This window comes from Rhinichthys klamathensis, unplaced genomic scaffold (genome assembly GCF_029890125.1).
Source record: "Rhinichthys klamathensis goyatoka isolate OS25496 unplaced genomic scaffold, OSU_Roscu_1.1 h1tg000111l_1, whole genome shotgun sequence".
NCBI classification, from domain to species: domain Eukaryota; kingdom Metazoa; phylum Chordata; class Actinopteri; order Cypriniformes; family Leuciscidae; genus Rhinichthys; species Rhinichthys klamathensis.
In genome coordinates, this window is record NW_026606649.1 from 7,064,519 (window position 1) to 7,086,427 (window position 21,909).

Here is a 21,909-nt window from a genome sequence, read left to right on the forward strand (position 1 = left end):
GTTCTGTACCTCCCAAGGGCTGTATCTTCCCTCTTTCTCAACCAGAATCCGAAGCGATGGGGAAATACATTGACGAGGAGCTTGCTAAGGGTTTCATTCGCTCCTCAATGTCCCCTGCATCCGCCAGTTTCTTCTTCGTCCAGAAGACCCCAGTTCACTTCTCAGGTCTGGTCAGCCTTCTTCAGGACCCTTCAAGTCAATATCAGCCTTACGTCGGAGTATCATCCGCAATCCAATGGACAGGCCGAGCGCATGAACCAAGAGGTGACCCGTTTTCTGCGCTCCTATTGCCATCAGCATCAACAGGATTGGAGTCGGTACCTGATCTGGGCCGAATTCGCCCAGAATTCCATCCGGAAACACTCCGGCCTGACTCCCTTTCAATGCGTCCTGGGCTTTCAACCGCCTCTCTTCCCGTAGTCGGGGGAACCCACAAATGTCCCCGCAGTGAACGACTGGCTTCAGCGCAGCGAGGAGACCTGGAACCTGGCCCACACCCACCTCCAACGAGCGGTTCGCCGTCAGAGGGAACAGGCTGACCGCCGTCGTCGGCCGGGGCCTGAGTATCACCCGGGCCAGTGGGTCTGGCTGTCGACCCGAGACCTACGCCTACGGATCCCCTGTAAAAAGCTCAGTCCCAGGTTCGTGGGTCCGTTCAAAATCACACACCAGATCACTCCAGTCTCTTTCCGTCTAGGTCTACCTAACCAGTGCCGACTCGCTCCCACTTTCCATGTCTCTCTTCTCAAACCTGCCGATGGTCCCAACGAGAGGGAGGAGGGGAGATCCCAGGACCAGACTCCCCAGCCCATTCTAGTGGAAGGCGAGGAGGCCTATCAGGTTCAGTAGCTTGTGGACTCCAGACGTCGGGGCAGTTCCCTGCAGTCCCTAGTTCATTGGGAGGGATACGGCCCTGAGGAACGTTCTTGGGTGGATGCTTCTGACATCCTGGACCCCAGCCTGATTACTGACTTCCACCTGGCTCATCCCACCAAGCCGGCCCCACGACCACGTGGAAGACCCCAACGTCGTCAAGCTCCTCGCGCCAGGAGTCGCTCACAGTATCACCTGGGCTCTTTCACGATCCCGGACTCAGCAACCTCTGTCTCTGGCCAGCAGAGAGCGCCCTCGCCCGAGTACTTCACTTGCACTACATTCCCCATAAGCCTCTCTAATGCCTCTCTAATCACCATGCCCAGCTGCAGCCTATCTACCAGGCTATTTAACCGCACCACGAGCAGCTCTCAGTGTGAAGTTTTGTTTTGCTTTTGTGAACACTACCGAGTGTTATACCCAGTGATTGTCTGACTGTGTCTCGACCCCTTCTGTCTCTGATTTCTCCTAGCCTGCTGCCTGCCTACGCTACATCTCCCTGGGTCACGGTCTTTGCCTGTTTGCTGCCTGCCCTGATCTTCTGCCTGGAATTAGACCCCGATTAAGCCTTGCCTCTGGTGCTGTTATTGACCTCTGCCTGTTTGACTATTTTCTTAATAAACTTACGCTGCAAATGGATCATTCTGAGACTGGTGATTCGCAACAAGAATGTCTTCTTACTCTTTACTGTAGTTTAATTTATCCATATCTCGCATATTGTAATATTGTTTGGGCAAGCACTTTTCCTACTACTCTTCAAAAAAGATGTATCCTTCAGAAACCTTTTGTTAGGATTGCAACCCGATCAAATACATATACTTCATCTGCGCCTTTATTTCAGAAACTTCAAGTTCTTATTAATATCAATATTTCTCAAATATGTGTTTTCATTTATAAGATATATTCAAGTTAAGGTAACAATCCAGAGCAATTTAAGATGTATTTTAAAGTAAATTCACAGGTTCACTGTCACTTAACTCGTCAATCTACAGATTTTCATCTTCCAAAATTTCTCACTTGTAGAGGTCAATACTCAATAAGATATTAAATTATGGAATGGTTTATCCCATCTAGCAAGAAAATGTTCATCTTTAATATATTATAAAAGATGTATAAAGGATCATTTAATTGTTGCTTTGTAATTGTGTCTTATATATTTTCCGTTGTTGTTGTTTATGCATTTATGAGCCCTACAGGGTTTGTTTTTGGTATGTCAATTTTTGGGGGGTTTAGATATATGTTGTAATTCATTTGATTCAGTCATACATTTATATATTTGTTATTATAGTTTAGCTCTTTCTTTAATTTTAAAGTTTCTTTTTTTCCTTGTTGTTTAAGGGGAGGCTTTAAATAAGCCCTTTTGGGTTTTCTGCCTCTCCCTGCACAGTATTTGGATAGTATTTTATTGCTCTTATTGTATATATATAACATTTGTGCAAATAAAATTAAACTAAACTAAATTAAACTCTTTATACCAATGTGTTTTAGTGTCAAATGTGAGGCCATCTGTCCGACAGCTAAAGCTTGGCCAAAATTCGGTCATGCAACAGGACAATGATCCCAAGCAAATCTACAACAGAATGGCTGAAAAAGAAAAGAATCAAGTTGTTGCAATGACCCAGTCAAAGTCCAGACCTCAACCCAACTGCCCACAAACCTCAATGAACTGAAGCATCGTTGTAAAGAAGAGTGGGCCAAAATTCCGATGCGAGAGTGATACTGAAAATTATTCCTTCAACTTATTGCTGCTAAATGTGACTCTACAAGCAATTGAACCATAGGGTGTAGTTTGTCTTTTTGTCTTTATTTTTGTTAAATAAATAATGACACAGTGTAATATGCCATGTGTTGTTGTTCATCTGAGGTTGTATTTAAGAACTGCTAACTGTCACGGGTTGGTTGCAGCAGAGATGAAACAGGATCTAAGGGCAGCTGTTTTATTCAAAAACAAACTCAAAACGTCCAAAACAGAATCTCATGAACAGAACAACCAACTTGACACAACGCAGAACTGACAAAGAAATGGAAGCTTTAGCGTTAAGTTCTGCCAGGAAGACTCAATTGCTACGTCACTTATTACCTTCTCGTCTATCCAATCGTGTCTAATACTTGCGGTATAAAAGACCGGTACTTACACATGTTTGAGTTCGCAGATGCTGACGCTTTCATTTACCTCCATCCTCCCCACCACCACCAGGATGGTCCCTTCCTATATCTCCCAGGGGGTCGGCTGCGCCCCTGCCTTCGTCTTCAGGCAGGAAAAGCAGAGTCCGGACCCTCGGATTGCGAGATATGGACCGGGCCTACGCTGAAAAACATTATTGCTTGCTGGGCTATCAATAAATGTATCTATTGTTACAGTATTTATTCTCCCGAGTCTTTCTGGTAGAACTGATACACAGGGCTTAAATAGACAGAAACTGAGGAGCTAATTACCAAGACTCCCTTGGACAGAACTAACAATCAATTAGAAACCATAGTGACAAACAGGAAGAGAACTGAACCAATTAACAGACTGAAAACCAACCTAGAAACAGACATGAGCAGAACAGATTAAAAACAAACTCTAAAGTGAACAAACAAACACAAACCATAACACCAACAACCAGATGATTTTTATTATGTTTTGATACACAAAACCATACAATTCTAAATAGTGTCCTTTCTTTTCACATGACTGTATGTTCACCACATATATATTTAGATATTTATAATATTATCCTCACACATGCACCTGACAGATGTTAAATGGTCTCCTGTGTATGATGACATTGTTCATCATTATACTGTGCTATCTCTTTTCAATGTTGTTGTTAGACAAAACTTTCCCTCTAGGGATCTATCTATCTATCTATCTATCTATCTATCTATCTATCTATCTATCTATCTATCTATCTATCTATCTATCTATCTATCTATCTATCTATCTATCTATCTATCTATCTATCTATCTATCTATCTATCTATCTATCTATCTATCTATCTATGGTTCATACCATTTACATTACCTGAGCAGTCGAATTAAATACGCTAAAACCACGATCATTCAAGACGTGCATTTATAGATGAATAACATAATGTGTTTAAATTGCACACAGTTCAGTTGAATGATAACATTTGCCCTTTTTAATGCTGTTAATCTGAATGTACAAAGCAATCTGTTTGCTGAAATTATCCTCAACAACAACACTGACATATGGAGGGCACAGTATAGCCTATCTATCAATCAATTGTGTTATATATACAGAGGACAACTTAGTGTTACAAATTCTGACAACGGAAGAACAACAATGAAACAAACAGGGTTAACAGTCGGGAAAAAGAAGAGGAGTAAGTAAGTGTGTTGGAAGGGTGTGGAGGCAAAACAGAGGAAGAGGTAGAAGAGGCCAAGATTGAACAGATGTTATATTGTCCACTATTGTGGACCACGTTCTCGATCATGACCTTATGGCCGAGGCGGGTTGAAAGGTGCAGCTGAATGTTGGGAGAACAACCGTTTCCTCAATCATTCAAACATTTGTAGACAGAACATGTAATCAGACAATGTTCACTATACTGTAACACTGTACTGTAATGCTACATTACACTAGTCCAATTGCATTTTACATTATAGTATACTTTATAGAGACATAATGTAACACACACACACACACACATACATACATACAGTATGTGTGTGTGTGTGTGTGTGTGTATATATATATATAATTATATATTGTATATACATGTATATATACACTGAACAAAATTATAAATGCAACACTTTTGTTTTTGCCCCCATTTTTCATTTAGACAGATGAAGCCGGATACCTGGGTTCGAGGCCCGCACATCGCGGGGCGAGTAGGACCCGGGTGGAGGGGTTACATATATACATATGAATAGAAACATCTCTACAATCATGGCCTCTTGCTATATATATATATATATATATATTTTATATGTAGCCTATTGTCTTTTTCTTTATATCGCAATGACATTGTACTGTAATTTATTGGCAGATCAACAATAAAAATTTAACTGTGAATCCTGTCCAGTCTCTTGCAATCAATATAGTTTTCATCTGAAAATGCTGACAGAGTACACAGTTAAATTGACAACATGACTAAGCATTTGCATCTTGTTTGTGAACAATGACACAAGGACTTGTCATTCTGATGGCACTGATATGTTCATTGACATAATAAATGCTTACTTTTGAGAGATGGACTAAAGATTTTGAGCAAGTTACAGGCTTTTTCAGGTAATCCATTGTGTGGTGCCGTTTGTACACATTATATTGAGAAATGCACCTACTGGTTTGTAAATCTTAAGGATGATTCAAGAAATGTACCAAAGCGACTGAGAAAAACTGTAAATAACCTTAAAATGTATCTCGTATGGTGTTATTTAATACATTTTATTTTATTTTAGAGCCCTATATGCCCCATCATACCCTTACTGTGGAGTTTGTGAGTTTGTGTGGTGCATTAAACACAAAATTCCTGTCAACCCAAATTTACAATAATAAAAAAAAAAAGACATCACAAATACTGTCCTGTCCAGATATGAATGGTAACACAAATACTGTCTAAATATGAAGGCCACACGAGACATGGAACGTTTGCCAAATTTGACCTTGTTCGTTTGCCTTCAATCTGTTGAGACCTCGAAGCAGCCAACAGATGGCAGCAGTGTATAACTGCTATGAGATGGCTTTTTAGCCCGATGTTACTTTTACACTACAGTCGTTTCGAGTTTAATGGCATTAACTGACATCAGGTTAAATATGTGACAGACTATCTGTGATTTATTGGTTGATATGTGAGGAACCTATATAGTCACTTCCTGTTACATTAATATTTTTATAACTCGGTTCAAAATGAACAAAAGGAAACTTTTTTTTTAATATACTATAATCTACACTGTAAAAATGTTAATCATTTTGTTACAATAATTTAAAAATAAAACTGCCACAGTAAAAAAATGGATCTACAATATGATAGCCTACCTACAAATTTAAATAGAAAAATCAAACGTATTGGCCATTCAAAAGTGATGGTTTTCATTACCAATAAATCATAGATTTATATTATTATGGGCATTCCCAGAAGTCTTGGCAGTAGGTAGCAGAAGCTAGACCTATTTGGCCTTCCATACAAACATACTTTACGAACAGTTCTTAATAGCATAATTATAATACATTTGTAAATTAACATAATATAATTGTGCAATTATTATTATATATTTTTTTGACTTAATAAATAAGCTAATAATAATAATAATAATAGCCTAATAATAATAATAATAATAATAAAAGTTAGTGCTCTTAACACAATTATGTATGGTCTGTGTACTTGATATAGGTGTGATTATTTTCAGAGATGAGATGGCATTAGGTATTTTCCACAGATGTGACGTTATGATGTGTGAGTGAGTAATTAAACGAAGGTATTTTGTTGACATCAGCACTGCGCCAAAACGGACAGTTCCATCCGCTCGCTGCTGCCGACCTGAGTATGAAGGACTGAGCACGGGCAGAAAGCACTCTTTGCGCTTTTAAAAGTTAAAAATAACCAATAGATCAGGTGTTGTCGGATTTCTTCGGGGTCTGTCCATCTAAAACATCTGCAGTGATGTTGAATGCGAAGAGTAGCACGGACCCGTAAATTATTGATTGGGACGGTCCTGGTATAAAAGGAGACGCCGCCTGTGTTCTGCTCTCTTGTCTGCAAACGCCACGATGAGCTACGGATCCGACATCTACTCTGCCTCTTCCTACCGGAAGATCTTCGGGGACTCTACCCGCTTCTCAGCCTCTCCATCCCGGATGAGCAGCTCCCGGAGCGGGTTTAAGAACCAGTCCGTGACCCGCACCAACATCCCAAGCTCCTATAAGCGCTCCACCCGATCTGCCTATCCATCTTTGACGCTGGAAAGCTTAGACTTCACCCAGAGCACAGCGCTTAACAATGAGTTCAAAATCATCCGTACCAACGAGAAGGAGCAGATGCAAGGGCTCAATGACCGTTTCGCGATGTTCATTGATAAAGTTCGCAATTTGGAGCAGCACAACAAAGTGCTGGAAGCCGAACTCGTGACCTTGCGCCAGCGCCAGACAGAACCGTCCCGTTTGGCCGAACTATACCAGCAGGAGATCCGGGAACTGAGGTCCCAACTCGAGGAACTCAACGCGGAGAAAAATCAGATGATGTTCGAGCGCGACAGCATTGAGGAGGAACTTCAGAAACTCCAGGAGAAGTTCGAGGAGGAGATGAGAATGCGCGAGGAAGCGGAGCAAACGCTTAGAGTTTTCAAGAAGGACGTGGATAACGCCACCATGGTGCGCCTAGACCTGGAGAAAAAGATCGAATCCCTTCTGGACGAGATCAACTTCACGAGAAAGTTGCATGAGGAGGAGGTGGCTGAGCTCATGAACATGATCCAGGCTGCCCAGGTGTCCGTTGAGATGGAAGTGGCTAAACCCGACCTTACCTCCGCCCTTAAGGAGATTCGAGGCCAGTATGAGGTGATTGCGAGTAAGAACTTGCAGTCCGCTGAAGAGTGGTACAAGTCAAAGTTCGCCGATCTTAGCGAACAGGCCAACAAGAGCAACGAGGTCATTCGCGCGAGTAGGGAAGAGCTCAACGAGTTCAGGAGACAGGTGCAGTCCAAGACCATTGAAATCGAGAGTTTAAAGGGAACCAACGAATCAATGGAAAGGCAGATTCATGAGATGGAGGACAGTCACAACGCTGAGGTCATGGGTTACCAGGTTGGTTTCCTCAATTTTGATTTTACGCGTGTTCAACTGAGTTAAGGCAAACATGTAAAGAGTTTTTTTTTTTTAAATGATTAAAATACTGAGGACATTGGCGCTTTGTTAAAACAACCCAAAACAAATAAATAGCCAAACAAATGTTTTTAAAAATAAAATATCAGCGCTTGAAACTTGTGCTTCTGTTAACCAAACAGCAGACAAAAGATCCATGTGAAATGGGCGTGACCACAGCAACTGACTGTGAATGTTACTGCTCTGTCCATGGTGCTAAAATGAACCACTTCCCAGAAATAACTAAATCAACAGCCCGTATTAGATATTTTATTTATAAGGTTTTCCAAACCTTTTAATATAAGTTATCATAAAATAATGATAACAACGTGTTATTAAATAATGAATAAGTGATTTAGCCCATGAAAAAAATCTAAAAGCTTTTCCACAAGCAGCAAATTCTTTCTTTCTTTCTTTCTTTCTTTCTTTCTTTCTTTCTTTCTTTCTTTCTTTCTTTCTTTCTTTCTTTCTTTCTTTCTTTCTTTCTTTCTTTCTTTCTTTCTTTCTTTCTTTGCATTGAAGGTTCCATAAAGATCCTTCAAAATTCATGGAACCTTTCCATTGCACAAAACATTCTTAATAGTGGAGAAAGTGTTCTTTAGTTTAGATTATTAAAATGCTCTTCACACCAAGAACAATTGTTCTTTTGAGAGCTGCTGTTCACTGAAAGGTTTTTTGGGGAACTCAACAATGGTTCTTCTATGGCATCACTGCGAAAACCTCTATTTTCTTTTAAAGTTTAAATATGTCTATCATCCAATCAAATCATTAAGTCTTTTTTTATTATAACTATATCATGTAACATCACACAGGATTCAATTGGGCAGCTGGAGAATGAGCTGAGGGGCACTAAGAATGAGATGGCCCGTCACCTTAGGGAGTACCAAGATTTGCTGAATGTCAAGATGGCTCTTGACATAGAAATTGCTGCTTACAGGTATAAACAACTGACATGTGACATGTGACAATTGACGTGTATGTGAATGCTATAGTGAAATGTCCATCCTGTAATTTGATCTATTTTTATCAACATACCTAAAATGAAAATTGTGAGAATTCCTCTTATGACATCTACTGATGTGATTTTCATACAGAAATGTATTGCTCTTTCATCCCACCTTTTCCACCACACCCTTCCTCACCACCTTCTCTTTGTTCACCCTCTCCTTTATCGCCCGTCTCAGGAAACTGCTGGAAGGGGAGGAGACACGTATCAGCACTGGGATCAACTACCCCACCCCCAGCTCGATGTCTGGCTACAGCTACCAGTCCCGTATGTATAGCAGCACTAGCGTGAGCAGAAAGAAAGAGGACAAGGATGATGACGACAAACATCAGCAGAGCAGCAAATCCGTCAAAGGCTCCTCCCAGTCTGACGACTCCAAGAAGGGTGACAAGATCGACTCTGGAGACTTGAATCCCACCAACCAGAAAAACTAAATGTCTCACCCCTCTTACTTTCATCCTCTCCTCCCTCTGCCTTCTCCATTACTCTCTTTCCTTTTCCCAAATAACTCAGATCCCATCCACAAAGGGGTCTCAGAGAGGAATCTAGTGTTTTTCAACTTATTCTCCACTAATTAGCCTCCCACTCAGTCACAGGCCAGCAGTCCCTCAGTAGCAAACCACTAACTAGTCAAGAAACCCCAGGCGTCACATTGTTTGATGCATATATTTCTGTGGATGCACTGTTTCAGAGTCATATCACTCCTGGTAACTGCACTGTAATGGGTTTCTCTCAGCACACTCCGTTAAGGAAATGTTTAAGTGTTTAGCTTTGGTGAAGGTAGCTTTTTGTGCTGCAGTTTTCCCAAAAGCCATCACAAAACTTGTCTTATAATGTAAGCATAAGAAATGACAAAGTAATTATTGTTGTCTTTGCATCATGCCAGCCCTTGTAACAATTGCATCTGTTTCTTGACTCCAGTTAACTTCTTGGCATGCTCATGCATTTCTGCCAATAAATAAATACAAATCCAGAACTTTACATATCTAAAAACTCCACTCAGCCAAATTCCTCTCCAAGACTGCTCTTAGTTCATTTTTAAACATTTATTACAACCCACACCCACTTACCCTTTAAACATGACAAGGATTTGAGCCTAATAGCAAGTCCTCACTGCATGAGGTGTGTCTGCTGTTTGCATGGTGACTGTATGGTCCAAGTTTACCAATACTTTCATAGCAGTGTGCCTGCCATCCCTCTCAGTACTTAAAGGCCATGGTGCAGGTTTTTTTTTTTTTTTTTTTTGCCAGTTTTCTAGTTGGTAATAAACATTTAAACAGTTATCCTTTGTATTTTATGTTGTAGGGGATTACAAAAAAGAAATATAATACGGAAAAGTCGGTGATGTGTTAGCATTTACCACTAGCCTAGCGAGGATTCTAATTTCTCCCACAATGCATTGCATGACGTCACATGAGGTACTCGCTGTTGGACAACAGACGAAAGCCCGCGAGTAGTAACTTAGCTAACGGTAGCTAGTGAAAGAGTGACAGTGTCAGATAAGTAAATATATCGAGATAGATAGATAGATAGATAGATAGATAGATAGATAGATAGATAGATAGATAGATAGATAGATAGATAGATATCATAAGCATAACATAGATAGATAGTGAGAGATAGCATAGCATAACAGCTTAGAGAAGAGTAAGCTAGATAATAAGTAGACAAAATGGTTTATTACTGTGTTTGTGGCGGGTGCAAAAACTTTATCAAAACTGGACATGGGGTCCATTGTTTCCCCAAGGACAAAGGGAGCTTCCGAAGCTGGGTGCAATTTGTCAAGATTAGGCGAGCAGATTTTTCAGCTAAGTTAGCTCTGTCGCCGCCTACTCGAGAATATGCAGCGCGCATTTCAAAGAGGAGGATTAATTTACCACGCAGGGGATGCCAAGATGGTCTCACTTAGTTTAAAGAGTGAGAGGATGGCTAAGTTACTTCCTACCGCCGTGCCGTCTGTGAATGCAAACCTCTCTGCTTGCCCTGTCCCGAGGTCGAGAGACACCGTCTGCCGCAAGCGAGATATTGCCACGGTAAGTTCATTCTAACGTTAATGTTTACAAGCTGCGTGTTAGCTAGCTCTGTGTGTATTTTGTATAGCTACCGTGTTCCCTTTGACACAGCCTCCACTACAAGCACGATCACTCTGACATTAGAAGAGCATTTTTCGTGATTCACGAATTTGAGCCAAAACAAAATTGCCCTGAAGTAAATGTCCATATCGTCATGAAAGCTTCATGGCTAGTGTTTGGATCAGTGGTGATGATCATCAAGCGGCTTTCGCAATCGTGTTTGCTTTTTGTGTTAGACTGCTACGGTTCTCTTTCACATTTGACCGTGACCGTGTCGTCAGGGCTGTAGTGGAGGCCAAACGCAGTTTACCCACCGCTGAAATTATGTCAGAAACAGTTTATCCACTTCTCACTTCAGAGTTTAGCTACCTCTCAGTAAATTCACTACCTCGTAGAGTTTATGTAACTTTACCACATGTATTACCACTAGTATTGGTGTAAACATTTAATTGTAACATTCAAATCATCAAATATGTTCTGAATTTCTTTTATGTATTTTTAAAACATTTAGTAGCGCATATCAGGGTCCACTGTACTGTAATCTCCCTGGCAATCTCGTAACATTCTGTTTACTGTTTATGTTTGCTATAATTCATATGCAGGACAATTTCATGTGTTTCCATTAGTGGCAATGATCTTTATACAGTATTATTATTATGTCTGCAGGTTATGCAACATCATTAATGAAGGCGCTTCGGGAAAGCTACACCAATCCACCTGCAGCTCTTCGAGAGGTTAGCGCCAGTTTGTCCTGATGCACCCGCCCCCATCGCCACATCCTTCAAACTGGTTCCTGAGGAGGCCGTCAGCCTCTACCTAACCCGGCAGTCACGCTACAAGAACCTAATTTCACATTATTTTCTTTCCACAGACAAGTCCAATGATTTAGTTGTAAGTATTCATTTAGTGGTGGTTTCCTGCATTCTGCATGTTTTTTTTTTCTTTGTGTGCTGTTGCTTTGGTTTTACTTTGCACAAAATCATTACTTTTTTTCTTAGGCTATTGATTCCCGTGATCCTGCTTATAAATTCCGATTCAGCCATTAGCCTACCTTCGTGATCACGCAAAGAGGTCTGGAGAGGCGGTCCGTTCAGAATTACAACCAACATAAAATATAAGTGTGCATGTACAAATTTGCAGTAATGTTCGGTAAATATAAACTATATATATATATATACACACACACACACAATTCATTTACTTAAATGGGTTAGGGTTATGTGTGTATATATGCATAGGCGTACAAACATACATACATGCATATGCTATGCATATATATTATAAATAATATAATATATACTTCAGGTTACCAGAAGTTAGCTAACTTTAATGAAGAGTTGGTCATGTGAGCTATAGCTAGCTGCAAGTAACCCATTATCTTCCAATAAGCATTAACTAAAACTGGCTACATAAAATATACTGACTAGATTCACGAGAGGTCGGCTAATGTGTGTAAAAGTAAAAAAAATACAGTAATTTCATTATTTTACCAGCGAGCGTACTTCGGAAGCACTGAAAATGAATGGGGTTCAATGCTGGAACTATCAGTGTTTGGAACTATCGGCCGCTCCACGACACGCGTTACTTGCGCATTTTTAAGTTCCTATGGCGGTCTATGGGAGTGTCGCAACTCTCTCTCTCTATGGCTCTGTCTGGACCACACTATTGCAGGCAAAAGAAACAATGTGCAAACGTTTCAGGTCTAGCCCTACATCAGTGGGCTTTTTTTTATATAGATTTGTTTACTTGCAACCTGTGTCTTTGTTCAGTAATCTTTGTCCTTGTTCAGTAAATGTTTAGTAACTATTACAAGCAATGCCAATAAACTGTTTTTTTTCTTTCTTATAGAAATTCATGTGTTCTGTGTACTTTATAACATTTTGAGGGCAAATTGGGCGATCACAACAGAATAAGCAATTATTATTTTTATACATTTTCATCCAAACGAGGCGATTGAAAGCCCTGATAGGTCTGGTCACGACTTTGGAATTGTTGTCTGATGGTTGAAACCACACGAGAGGCTTCTTATACTCCTGCCTAAAACTCCATAAGCCCAGGCCAGCGTATAGCCTGCCTGTACGCAGTGTACCGGTATTGCCTAGGGATAAGTAGGAAAGATTCTTAAGTTTTAAACTCTGTAAGTAGGTTGGAAACGTCTCTGATGCATGTTTATTGTGTATGCAACACATCTCCTGTCACCTATAGCTGTTGTTCAAAGGACTCCGTGTAAAAAATAAAAAGGTAAAGTAAACATAAACCATGAACATACTCGTGCGTGCTGGCTTGAAGGGGACCATTATCCTGCATGAAGTGTGAGTATGCTATGTGTAGCACAAACGGATTCAGGCATTAAGCCTCATATCCAGGATGCTGCGTTAGGCACGTTACAACTGCTGGCCGCGGGGTGAGGTCCTCGACCAGCGACCAAAACGCGCTCACCTCCCTACAACACAAGCTCTCCACCACAGTTTCCATGGGACGACACCGCCCACAACTCACTCCCTCTCCTGGTAAGCCTGACGGTGTCAATGACAGTCATGAGGAAAACTAGTTAGCACTATCAACAATAATCACACTGACTGAAGACATGACCAGCCTACTCATCGTCAGCTACGTTTGCAAACAACATTTTCACTGGAGATAGAGGTGAAAGCAGGACACTCGGCCCGGCAAACAGATACTCAAATTATACTCGAAATTTACTCGATGCCTTATTAATTTCAGTATATTTAAAGTAGCCTATGCCTCCTCTGTAGAAAATGGTTATATTACAAGACACAAATTCAGATAGCCTTCTCAGAGCCTGTTTTATTAAAGGTTTGAATGAATGAAATGTCTCTTGTATTAGAAAAAGAAATATATAATTATTACAGGTTTGAATGAATGAAATAATGTCTCTTCTATATTAAAAAAATAAATATATAAAGAAGAAATAACTAAAAGAAATACCTCCAAATTTAACAAAAATAGCTCTCACAAGCTTACAAAAACAAACTAACAAAATGTATCTTTAGTCTTCCTCTTTATCCTGTTTTTCTTCCTCATTCTCCTTGTTTGCCCATCTATGTTTTGCTTTAGAGCTGATCTTTCCCAGAAGTTTTGAAAACCAGGACATTTTCATAATAAAAAAAAAAAAAACCCAGCCAGGACAGGACGTGAAAACAGGACTGTTGGTCACCCTAACCTAGTCTAAAGTCTAGGTCTAGCGCGTACATTCAGATGCTATTTTAAGCGCGCATGCTTGGCCATAATACAGAATGAACAACGCGCATACACTGTAGATGATTCTCTCATCTACACAGATGCATTTTACTTTTTGCAAATGATACATTATTATAAGGAAAACTATTTAAACACGAGTGAAATCATTGTTGTGTTCATGACGATAGGAAAAATAGGCATAAAGCGTACACATTTACCCAAATTATTATGTGCATGTTTAACCGAAGCTAATTTGGGTGGGTTTGTCCCATCCCCGGCCCAATGTCACTTCTCTTTATTTTACGGCCCTGACGAGAACATCGATCTCCTCGGCTGTGAACCATCAGAACTGTAACTAAACCAAGCGCGCCGCTGCCTGCGTCTACCTCATGTGACGTCATCGCCGAGTCGCGTAAAAAAATAACCGTTACTAAGCAAAAACGTCAAAAACTGGACTTTAACACAATTTGGGAGACATTTCTAACTTTATATACATATCTTAACTGCTTTATGTACCCATTAATCGACAGTGGTGTTTAACCTGCACCATGGCCTTTAAGGCTGCATTAGTTCACCAGCCAATGGGCAAGACTGAGAGCGAGAATGTTACACAACACTGCTGAAGCCTTTCACATGCTGCTAAATGCTTGTGATTGATACACATTTTGACAAATACTGTAAAGCCAATCAAGTCAGGGCACTTAAATGTATGTAAACAGCATCTCATCCATATCAACTGTCTTAACAAAAGGGATATGGTAGAATTATTTGAGAAATAGGGAGATATGTATTGTTAAAAGAAAGTGTACGTTTGAATGGGAAACAAGAAATGGAGAGGACTGATTTTTTTTTGAGCCAGCTTTAAGTTCAGTATACCCTGCTGCTTCTAAGTTTGTCCAGAATTAGCTGTGTTTGGTCAGATAAAACAAATGTTTTGAAATTGTTAAGAAATCTAACTATCTTTAGAAGTTAGAATATATATACACATCTCAACATTATCTTTCTATACTTATGGATGCCTGAAGCACATTGACAGCGTGGAAACGTAGTCAGTAACACAACTTATCACAATGCATCTCGAACACCTAAACTTGAATCTAGTTCTCTACACTCAGTGTACTCTCATGCACAGAACTGTCACAGTGAAACAATAAATTCCTTTGGTAAACGTATAACATATTAAATGTAAATGCTAGTGAAATATCCGCATTACACTTCTGCTACACTGCCAGGTTTTGATACCACTTGCCTCTATGCCATGCTTTGTTAAGCATGACTTGCTGCACTCTTTCAATGGATAGTTTGAACGGATTTATATAATTGGGCTTAATTCACTTGAAGAATTGTATTATAGAAAGCAAAGTGAATGGACTGCTTTGTCTGTCGGAAGTAATTTTTCCAAAATAAACACTGTGACGTTGGCATGCTTAGCTGCGAGGGAGTGTCAGGCAAATCTGGAAATTCGTCTTTCCATTCTCACAGATGCTCATTAACTAGACCCGGTAACCCAGTCACAAGAATCAGCATCAAATCTGAAAGTTTTAGGAATTGTTCTATTATTTTTGGGAGGGCCAAAGGTGATTGCAGAAAGCGTAGCGACACAATGCAGTTTGAAGAAGAAGAATTTCAAACCTGCACTGCCAAACTTTTGTAATGCATGTGCGATCAACATTCCTCCATAAAAAGGCAACCCACTTTTACACCAATATTTAACAATCCATCTAAAATGCTACTGTTTATGTATGAATGCTCTAGGTTTTAAAAAAATGCCTTAAGCCACCAGCAGCTTTCTCAATATGGCAGGGTGTGCATTAATATTTTATTTATGTTAAGAATGTGACCTTGTTTGCTATCTAGTAGGCTAGTGTATAGGAGCCACTGTGTACTGGATGACTGAAAACTTTAGGAGCTGAATGTAGTTAATGTCATTTATATTTAATCATCTTATTGCTGTATGGCACATGACAAATAAAGACTTGACATTATGAAGCCCATCTTAATGTGTCTATTGTTGGTAATTTAATGTGATTTTGTTTCATTGCACTTATTTTCGTATTGTACTTATAATTCACTGTTGCAGTAGAACCTTAAGGTACTGTAAAATGTGATCAGTTGACAACTTAAAACAAAGAGAGGAAACCCCTTGCCTTTAAATTATTAAGTAATAAACTTCATGCGTAATTGAAAAATTAAGTTGTGAACTTGACAATTCCACATAAATAATTTTTTTCAATTACGCATGCAGTTTATTTACTTAATAATTTTAAGGCAACGGGTTTACTCACTTTTTTAAGTTGAGTCAACATGATAACTTTTTAGTTTGGCAATATTGATAATATTTGAAGATTTTGTGGTTAAAGGCAAACTAAACAATTGCGTTTTAATGGTCAGCCACTTAAAACATAATGTATAGCCTACTTATGTTCAGCCTGCCTAGCAGATGATGAGATATTATTTTCTTAAATTCCTAGACCTACAGTAAGTGTGGAGGAAGGAATGTTATTGATATAACTAGCAATTAATGCTAAGCATGATACTAATACAATACATACTGCATAGCTTGATTTTGAGATACTATTATAATTTTAATAATATTTTGTACGTTTTTGTCTTTATATTTACTGTTTTGTTTTATTATTACTAAATATATCAATAAGTTTGTTACTACTACTAGCCTATATATATGTAAAATTGTCAAATTATGTGAAAGCAATTAAAAATATCAGAACTGTTCATTACTAAACAAATTAAATTTAATTAAATATTAACAGTAAAGTATATATATATATATACACTCACCGGCCACTTTATTAGGTACACCTGTCCAACTGCTCGTTAACACTTAATTTCTAAGCAGACAATCACATGGCGGCAACTCAGTGCATTTAGGCATGTAGACATGGTCAAGACAATCTCCTGCAGTTCAAACCGAGCATCAGTATGGGGAAGAAAGTTGATTTGAGTGACTTTGAACGTGGCATGATTGTTGGTGCCAGAAGGGCTGGTCTGAGTATTTCAGAAACTGCTAATCTACTGGGATTTTCACGCACAACCATCTCTAGGGTTTACAGAGAATGGTCCGAAAAAGAAAAAACATCCAGTGAGCGGCAGTTCTGTGGGCGGAAATGCCTTGTTGATGCCAGAGGTCAGAGGAGAATGGCCAGACTGGTTCGAGCTGATAGAAGGGCAACAGTGACTGAAATAACCACTCGTTACAACCGAGGTATGCAGCAAAGCATTTGTGAAGCCACAACACGCACAACCTTGAGGCGGATGGGCTACAACAGCAGAAGACTCCACCGGGTACCACTCATCTCCACTACAAATAGGAAAAAGAGGCTACAATTTGCAAGAGCTCACCAAAATTGAACAGTTGAAGACTGGAAAAATGTTGCCTGGTCTGATGAGTCTCGATTTCTGTTGAGACATTCAGATGTTAGAGTCAGAATTTGGCGTAAACAGAATGAGAACATGGAACCATCATGCCTTGTTACCACTGTGCAGGCTGGTGGTGGTGGTGTAATGGTGTGGGGGATGTTTTCCTGGCACACTTTAGGCCCCTTAGTGCCAATTGGGCATCGTTTAAATGCCACGGCCTACCTGAGCATTGTTTCTGACCATGTCCATCCCTTTATGGCCACCATGTACCCATCCTCTGATGGCTACTTCCACCATGTCACAAAGCTCTAATCATTTCAAATTGGTTTCTTGAACATGACAATGAGTTCACTGTACTAAAATGGCCTCCACAGTCACCAGATCTCAACCCAATAGAGCATCTTTGGGATGTGGTGGAACGGGAGATTCGCATCATGGATGTGCAGCCGACAAATCTGCGGCAACTGTGTGATGCCATCATGTCAATATGGACCAAACTCCCTGAGGAATGCTTCCAGCACCTTGTTGAATCTATGCCACGAAGAATTGAGGCAGTTCTGAAGGCAAAAGGGGGTCCAACCCGTTACTAGCATGGGGTACCTAATAAAGTGGCCGGTGAGTGTATATATATATATAACAATGTGCCATAGATTTCTCCACAGACAATGTGAGTAAGAACAAAGCAGGAATTCCACCTTCAACTTTGTGCCTGTTGTGATCCAGCGACCCCACAATCCATCATATTTAGTTAAGTCTTCAGGGATCAGGAGTAAAGGGGATAAGGACAATCTGGGTCCATTGTGGATTTTTCTCCTAGTAAAAAGCAATGGATATGAAATACATTTGGAAATTAAACATATTTATTGTACAAAGGACACACAGAATCAAGCTACATCTCTGCCATGTGAACACATACACAAGCACACACAACCTTTGCCTTTATTAATCCCACATACGGTGTGGTAACACACTCATGAATGCACCTCTGCACTGTTAGCTGATGTAGAGAGCTGTGTGGGCTCTAACATACACTGCAGGTCTTCAAAGATTTATATCCCTGCAATGCTGCCAACAAGCTATGAATGTCCCATTGTGATAAAACGCTCACCATCACCCCCCTCACACATCCCAGGCTTAAACAGAGGCCTTATTTTACTCATTTTCCTTTGCCATTCTTTGTATTATCCGTTTCATCTGTTTCCACCTAACTAACATCATCAAAGACTGTGTAATTTGTACATTGATGACTAACTTCCTACTGTATATAGTGTCAGCATTTCTCTGTAGTATGGACAGACATGCACATATGATGTATAATTGATTAACTACAAATATCTCTATCTCTGTATCTTCTTTCCTTCCAGTGACAAAGTATATACATTGACTTACTTGGAGTTACTTGGATGTGTTATCCACACCTCAGTGCACATAGACTCTAAATTACATCTTCGGCTATTCTGTATAGACCAGTCGGAGCAGACTGGCATTTCAAGAGAAAAGATAGTTTAGAGATGTACTCTAATGTCAGAATGATAGACACCGTTTAATTGCATGTGAATGTGTTAAAAACATTACATCAGGTTTAATAAAAAAAAATAAAAAAATAAAAAATAAAAAAACATTTAACCTGGCTGAAATCTCCCCCAGGAAAATTATAGCAGTTGGGAATAGATGGCGTCTGAAATGTTTAGCTATCCACTTTCATGCCACATGGCCATTACGGTGCAAGACAGATTGAGACATGTATGATGCATGACATTTTTAATGACGATTTTGTTTTAAATTATTATATATATATATATATAAATTATAAAACAAAGCCCAACTAAAATAAGTTTGACAAGACACCATTGGAAAAAACAGCTACTGCAAACCAACAAAGCTAAGAACTCATTTTCACTACTGAGCATTTAACAATTGAAGTTAAAAAAGGACTATTAAAATTAATGATTGAAATTTTATCGTAGTTCACACAAAACACTTCTATATGTACATACCCAAGTGCTACAGAAGAATGGACTGCTATGTATATACAGTAGCAGCAATTATTATAGCCCCAGAAGAAAAGTTTTCACGGGCCAAAAGCGGACGTTATTTTTATTTTTCAATAATCAAACCATAATGGAAGATTTCAGGTGCAGGCTGGACGATGAGATCCATCTCCTGATGTCTAGGGGGGATATGCTGGACCTTAAAATAGAACATCAAATTCATTCTGTGGTTGGATGGATCTTCTTTTACTGTAGGCGAAGCTGAAGAAGATACCATCTACATCATCCAGCCACACCTCACACCTGTCACCACTCCAGACCCAGAGCCCAGCCAGCCATGGCAACGGTGCACAGATATGATGCCAGTCCCCACCAATGATGGAGAGCCAGAGCCTGCCTCAATGAGTATGCCAGAAAAAAAGGACTGAGCCCACCATCGCCCTGGAGCCCAAACCCCAAAAAATGTCAGACCAGGTGTGTGAGCCAGCAACATCATGTTTCGCCGTGGGACTGCTAGTGGAGTTTGAGGGTATGGAGGAAAACCCTTCCCACAATCCTGCTGCTGTGGGTGAGCTAAGATGAGTTGAGCCTGTGTGAATTATAATTTTTATTGGGATTTAGAAATGGGCATTTCACGAGTTTCCCGTCTCCGCTGGTTCTGCCCAGCTCAGATTCTTCTTTGTCTACCAGCCAATTCAAAGTCTTCTTCGTTGCCACTGTTTCTGCCCAGCCTGTTTCGTCACCCAGCACCAAGTTGAAGTCATAGTCACTGATAATGCCCAGCCTTCCCTTCCAAAATCAGCCAGTTCGTCGGCCTCACCTCCGCTGGTTCCCTTCAGATCCTCCTTTGTTTACTATGCTGCGTGGATAGATCTCGGACCTCTCGGCCACCAGCTCCGCCCTGGCAGGAGGATCCCCGGCTCCGAACACCAGCCGCTGAGCCCATCACTCCACCTAGGCTCATAGACTTGTCAGCTACACCTTGGCTCCTCCCTCCCTCTGCTCCACCTGGGACCAGGGACGTGCACAGGAATTTTTAGGGGCAGTTGCTCTGACCTGAAAAAAAGGCACCCCCTCCCCCCCCCTAAAGAAGCTAAAAAAATAGCTTTTCCACACTTATTTAAATACAGAAAAATATTTTATCAGCCACAGATGGTAAAAATGAGCTATCATTTATTTTTTTCAAGCTACCTGAAATAATATTAAACCTTTGTTTTTTTTCTTGACATTTTGTGACTTTTTTTCATCTATCATCATGAACATGCATGTAAAGTTTGAACATGCTGCTGTGTTTTGACATATACAAAAAATAATAATATTACGTTCGTGGTGTTCGCGGGTCAATTTGACCCTCATAAGGAGCCATTCAAAAGCAACTGTACAGACAAAATAAAAACATTTATTTTTTGTATGTCAGGGAACTTCAACTCCAGTTCTAATGTGCAAGTGTTTCTAAAAGTGCTCTAACCAAACACACTTGAAAAAGCTAAAATCACAGTGTTTAATTATTTATCAAATTTATCAAATTATTTGCAAATTACAGATGAAAATCTTTGTCAGACACATAGTAAAATAAGCTCTCATTTCTATATTCAATATATCTGAAATACCTAGCTTTTAAAGCTGCAGTCCGTAGCTTTTTTAAGTTAAAAATAATCCAAAATAATTATATTAAAAAAAAACTTATTCTGCCAGTGGTCAAAACTATCTGCTTGCCATAGCTAGATTCAAAACGGTTAGCTTGTAATAATGATTTTAATTCCAGTGGTACTGGTGGGTTTCCGCGGGAAATTCGAGCATGTCTTTGCGTCATTACGTCACACCCGTACACATAAAGAAGGAGTTTCGGCTAGCCGGCTATACTGCGCGTGACGAGATGTTTAGATGTATAGGCTTTTCTCGCAGCACTTTACATAATTAAACTTATGGCATCCAGAAAGATCCAAACAACAATCATCAGTGTCAACTGGAGATTCAGCAGATATAAAACCCAAAAGACTTCGTACTTCGGATTTAAGGTGGCTAGAGAAAGAGAAAGAAACCGTCTCATGCGAACACAAGGATTTAAACATCGGTGGGGCTTTTGAAAAGTGCGTGAACTCCGTGTTTTGAAGGGGTTCAAAACGGAAGAAGAGACGGCTTTTTTCTGCTGAACAAGTAAGTTAAGACATTTCAATAGGTCAATCGTGTAACAGTACGTTTTCTTAATTCACACAGTTATGGAGTTTCCTTTGTTGTGCCTTTCTCGTTTTGCTATTATGGAGAATATGAATTCTGAACTACACAGGTTACCATAAAACACATTAAATTTAACATTAGTCACGCAATGCTGATGTGATGTTGTTAACATGAACAATTTGAGAACAAAGTAGGCTATAATTTGCACGGTTGCTGTAAATCGCGTTGATTAAATCTAACAAAGCTTATCATGTCGAATGCTTTTTCCCCCTTAGTTGGTCAGAACAAAAATGGATTTTACTTACTTGTTCAGAAGACATTTTCTTATGAAAATTCTTATGTTGGTCAAACTTTCAAAAAGTGAATCTGTGATTCTGTATGACAGTATCCACACAGCGCGG

The 21,909-nt window shown here is 39.8% G+C and overlaps 1 protein-coding gene across 1 annotated transcript; it reads left to right on the forward strand.

The window, feature by feature from the left end:
- Window positions 1-6,419: 6,419 nt before the first annotated feature.
- On the forward strand, window positions 6,420-9,213 carry inab (internexin neuronal intermediate filament protein, alpha b). The gene is made up of 3 exons (XM_056254395.1): window positions 6,420-7,625; window positions 8,495-8,619; window positions 8,867-9,213. Exons 1-3 carry the CDS (start codon window positions 6,594-6,596, stop codon window positions 9,120-9,122), a joined length of 1,413 nt encoding a protein of 470 aa, XP_056110370.1. The 5' UTR covers window positions 6,420-6,593; the 3' UTR covers window positions 9,123-9,213.
- Window positions 9,214-21,909: the final 12,696 nt, after the last annotated feature.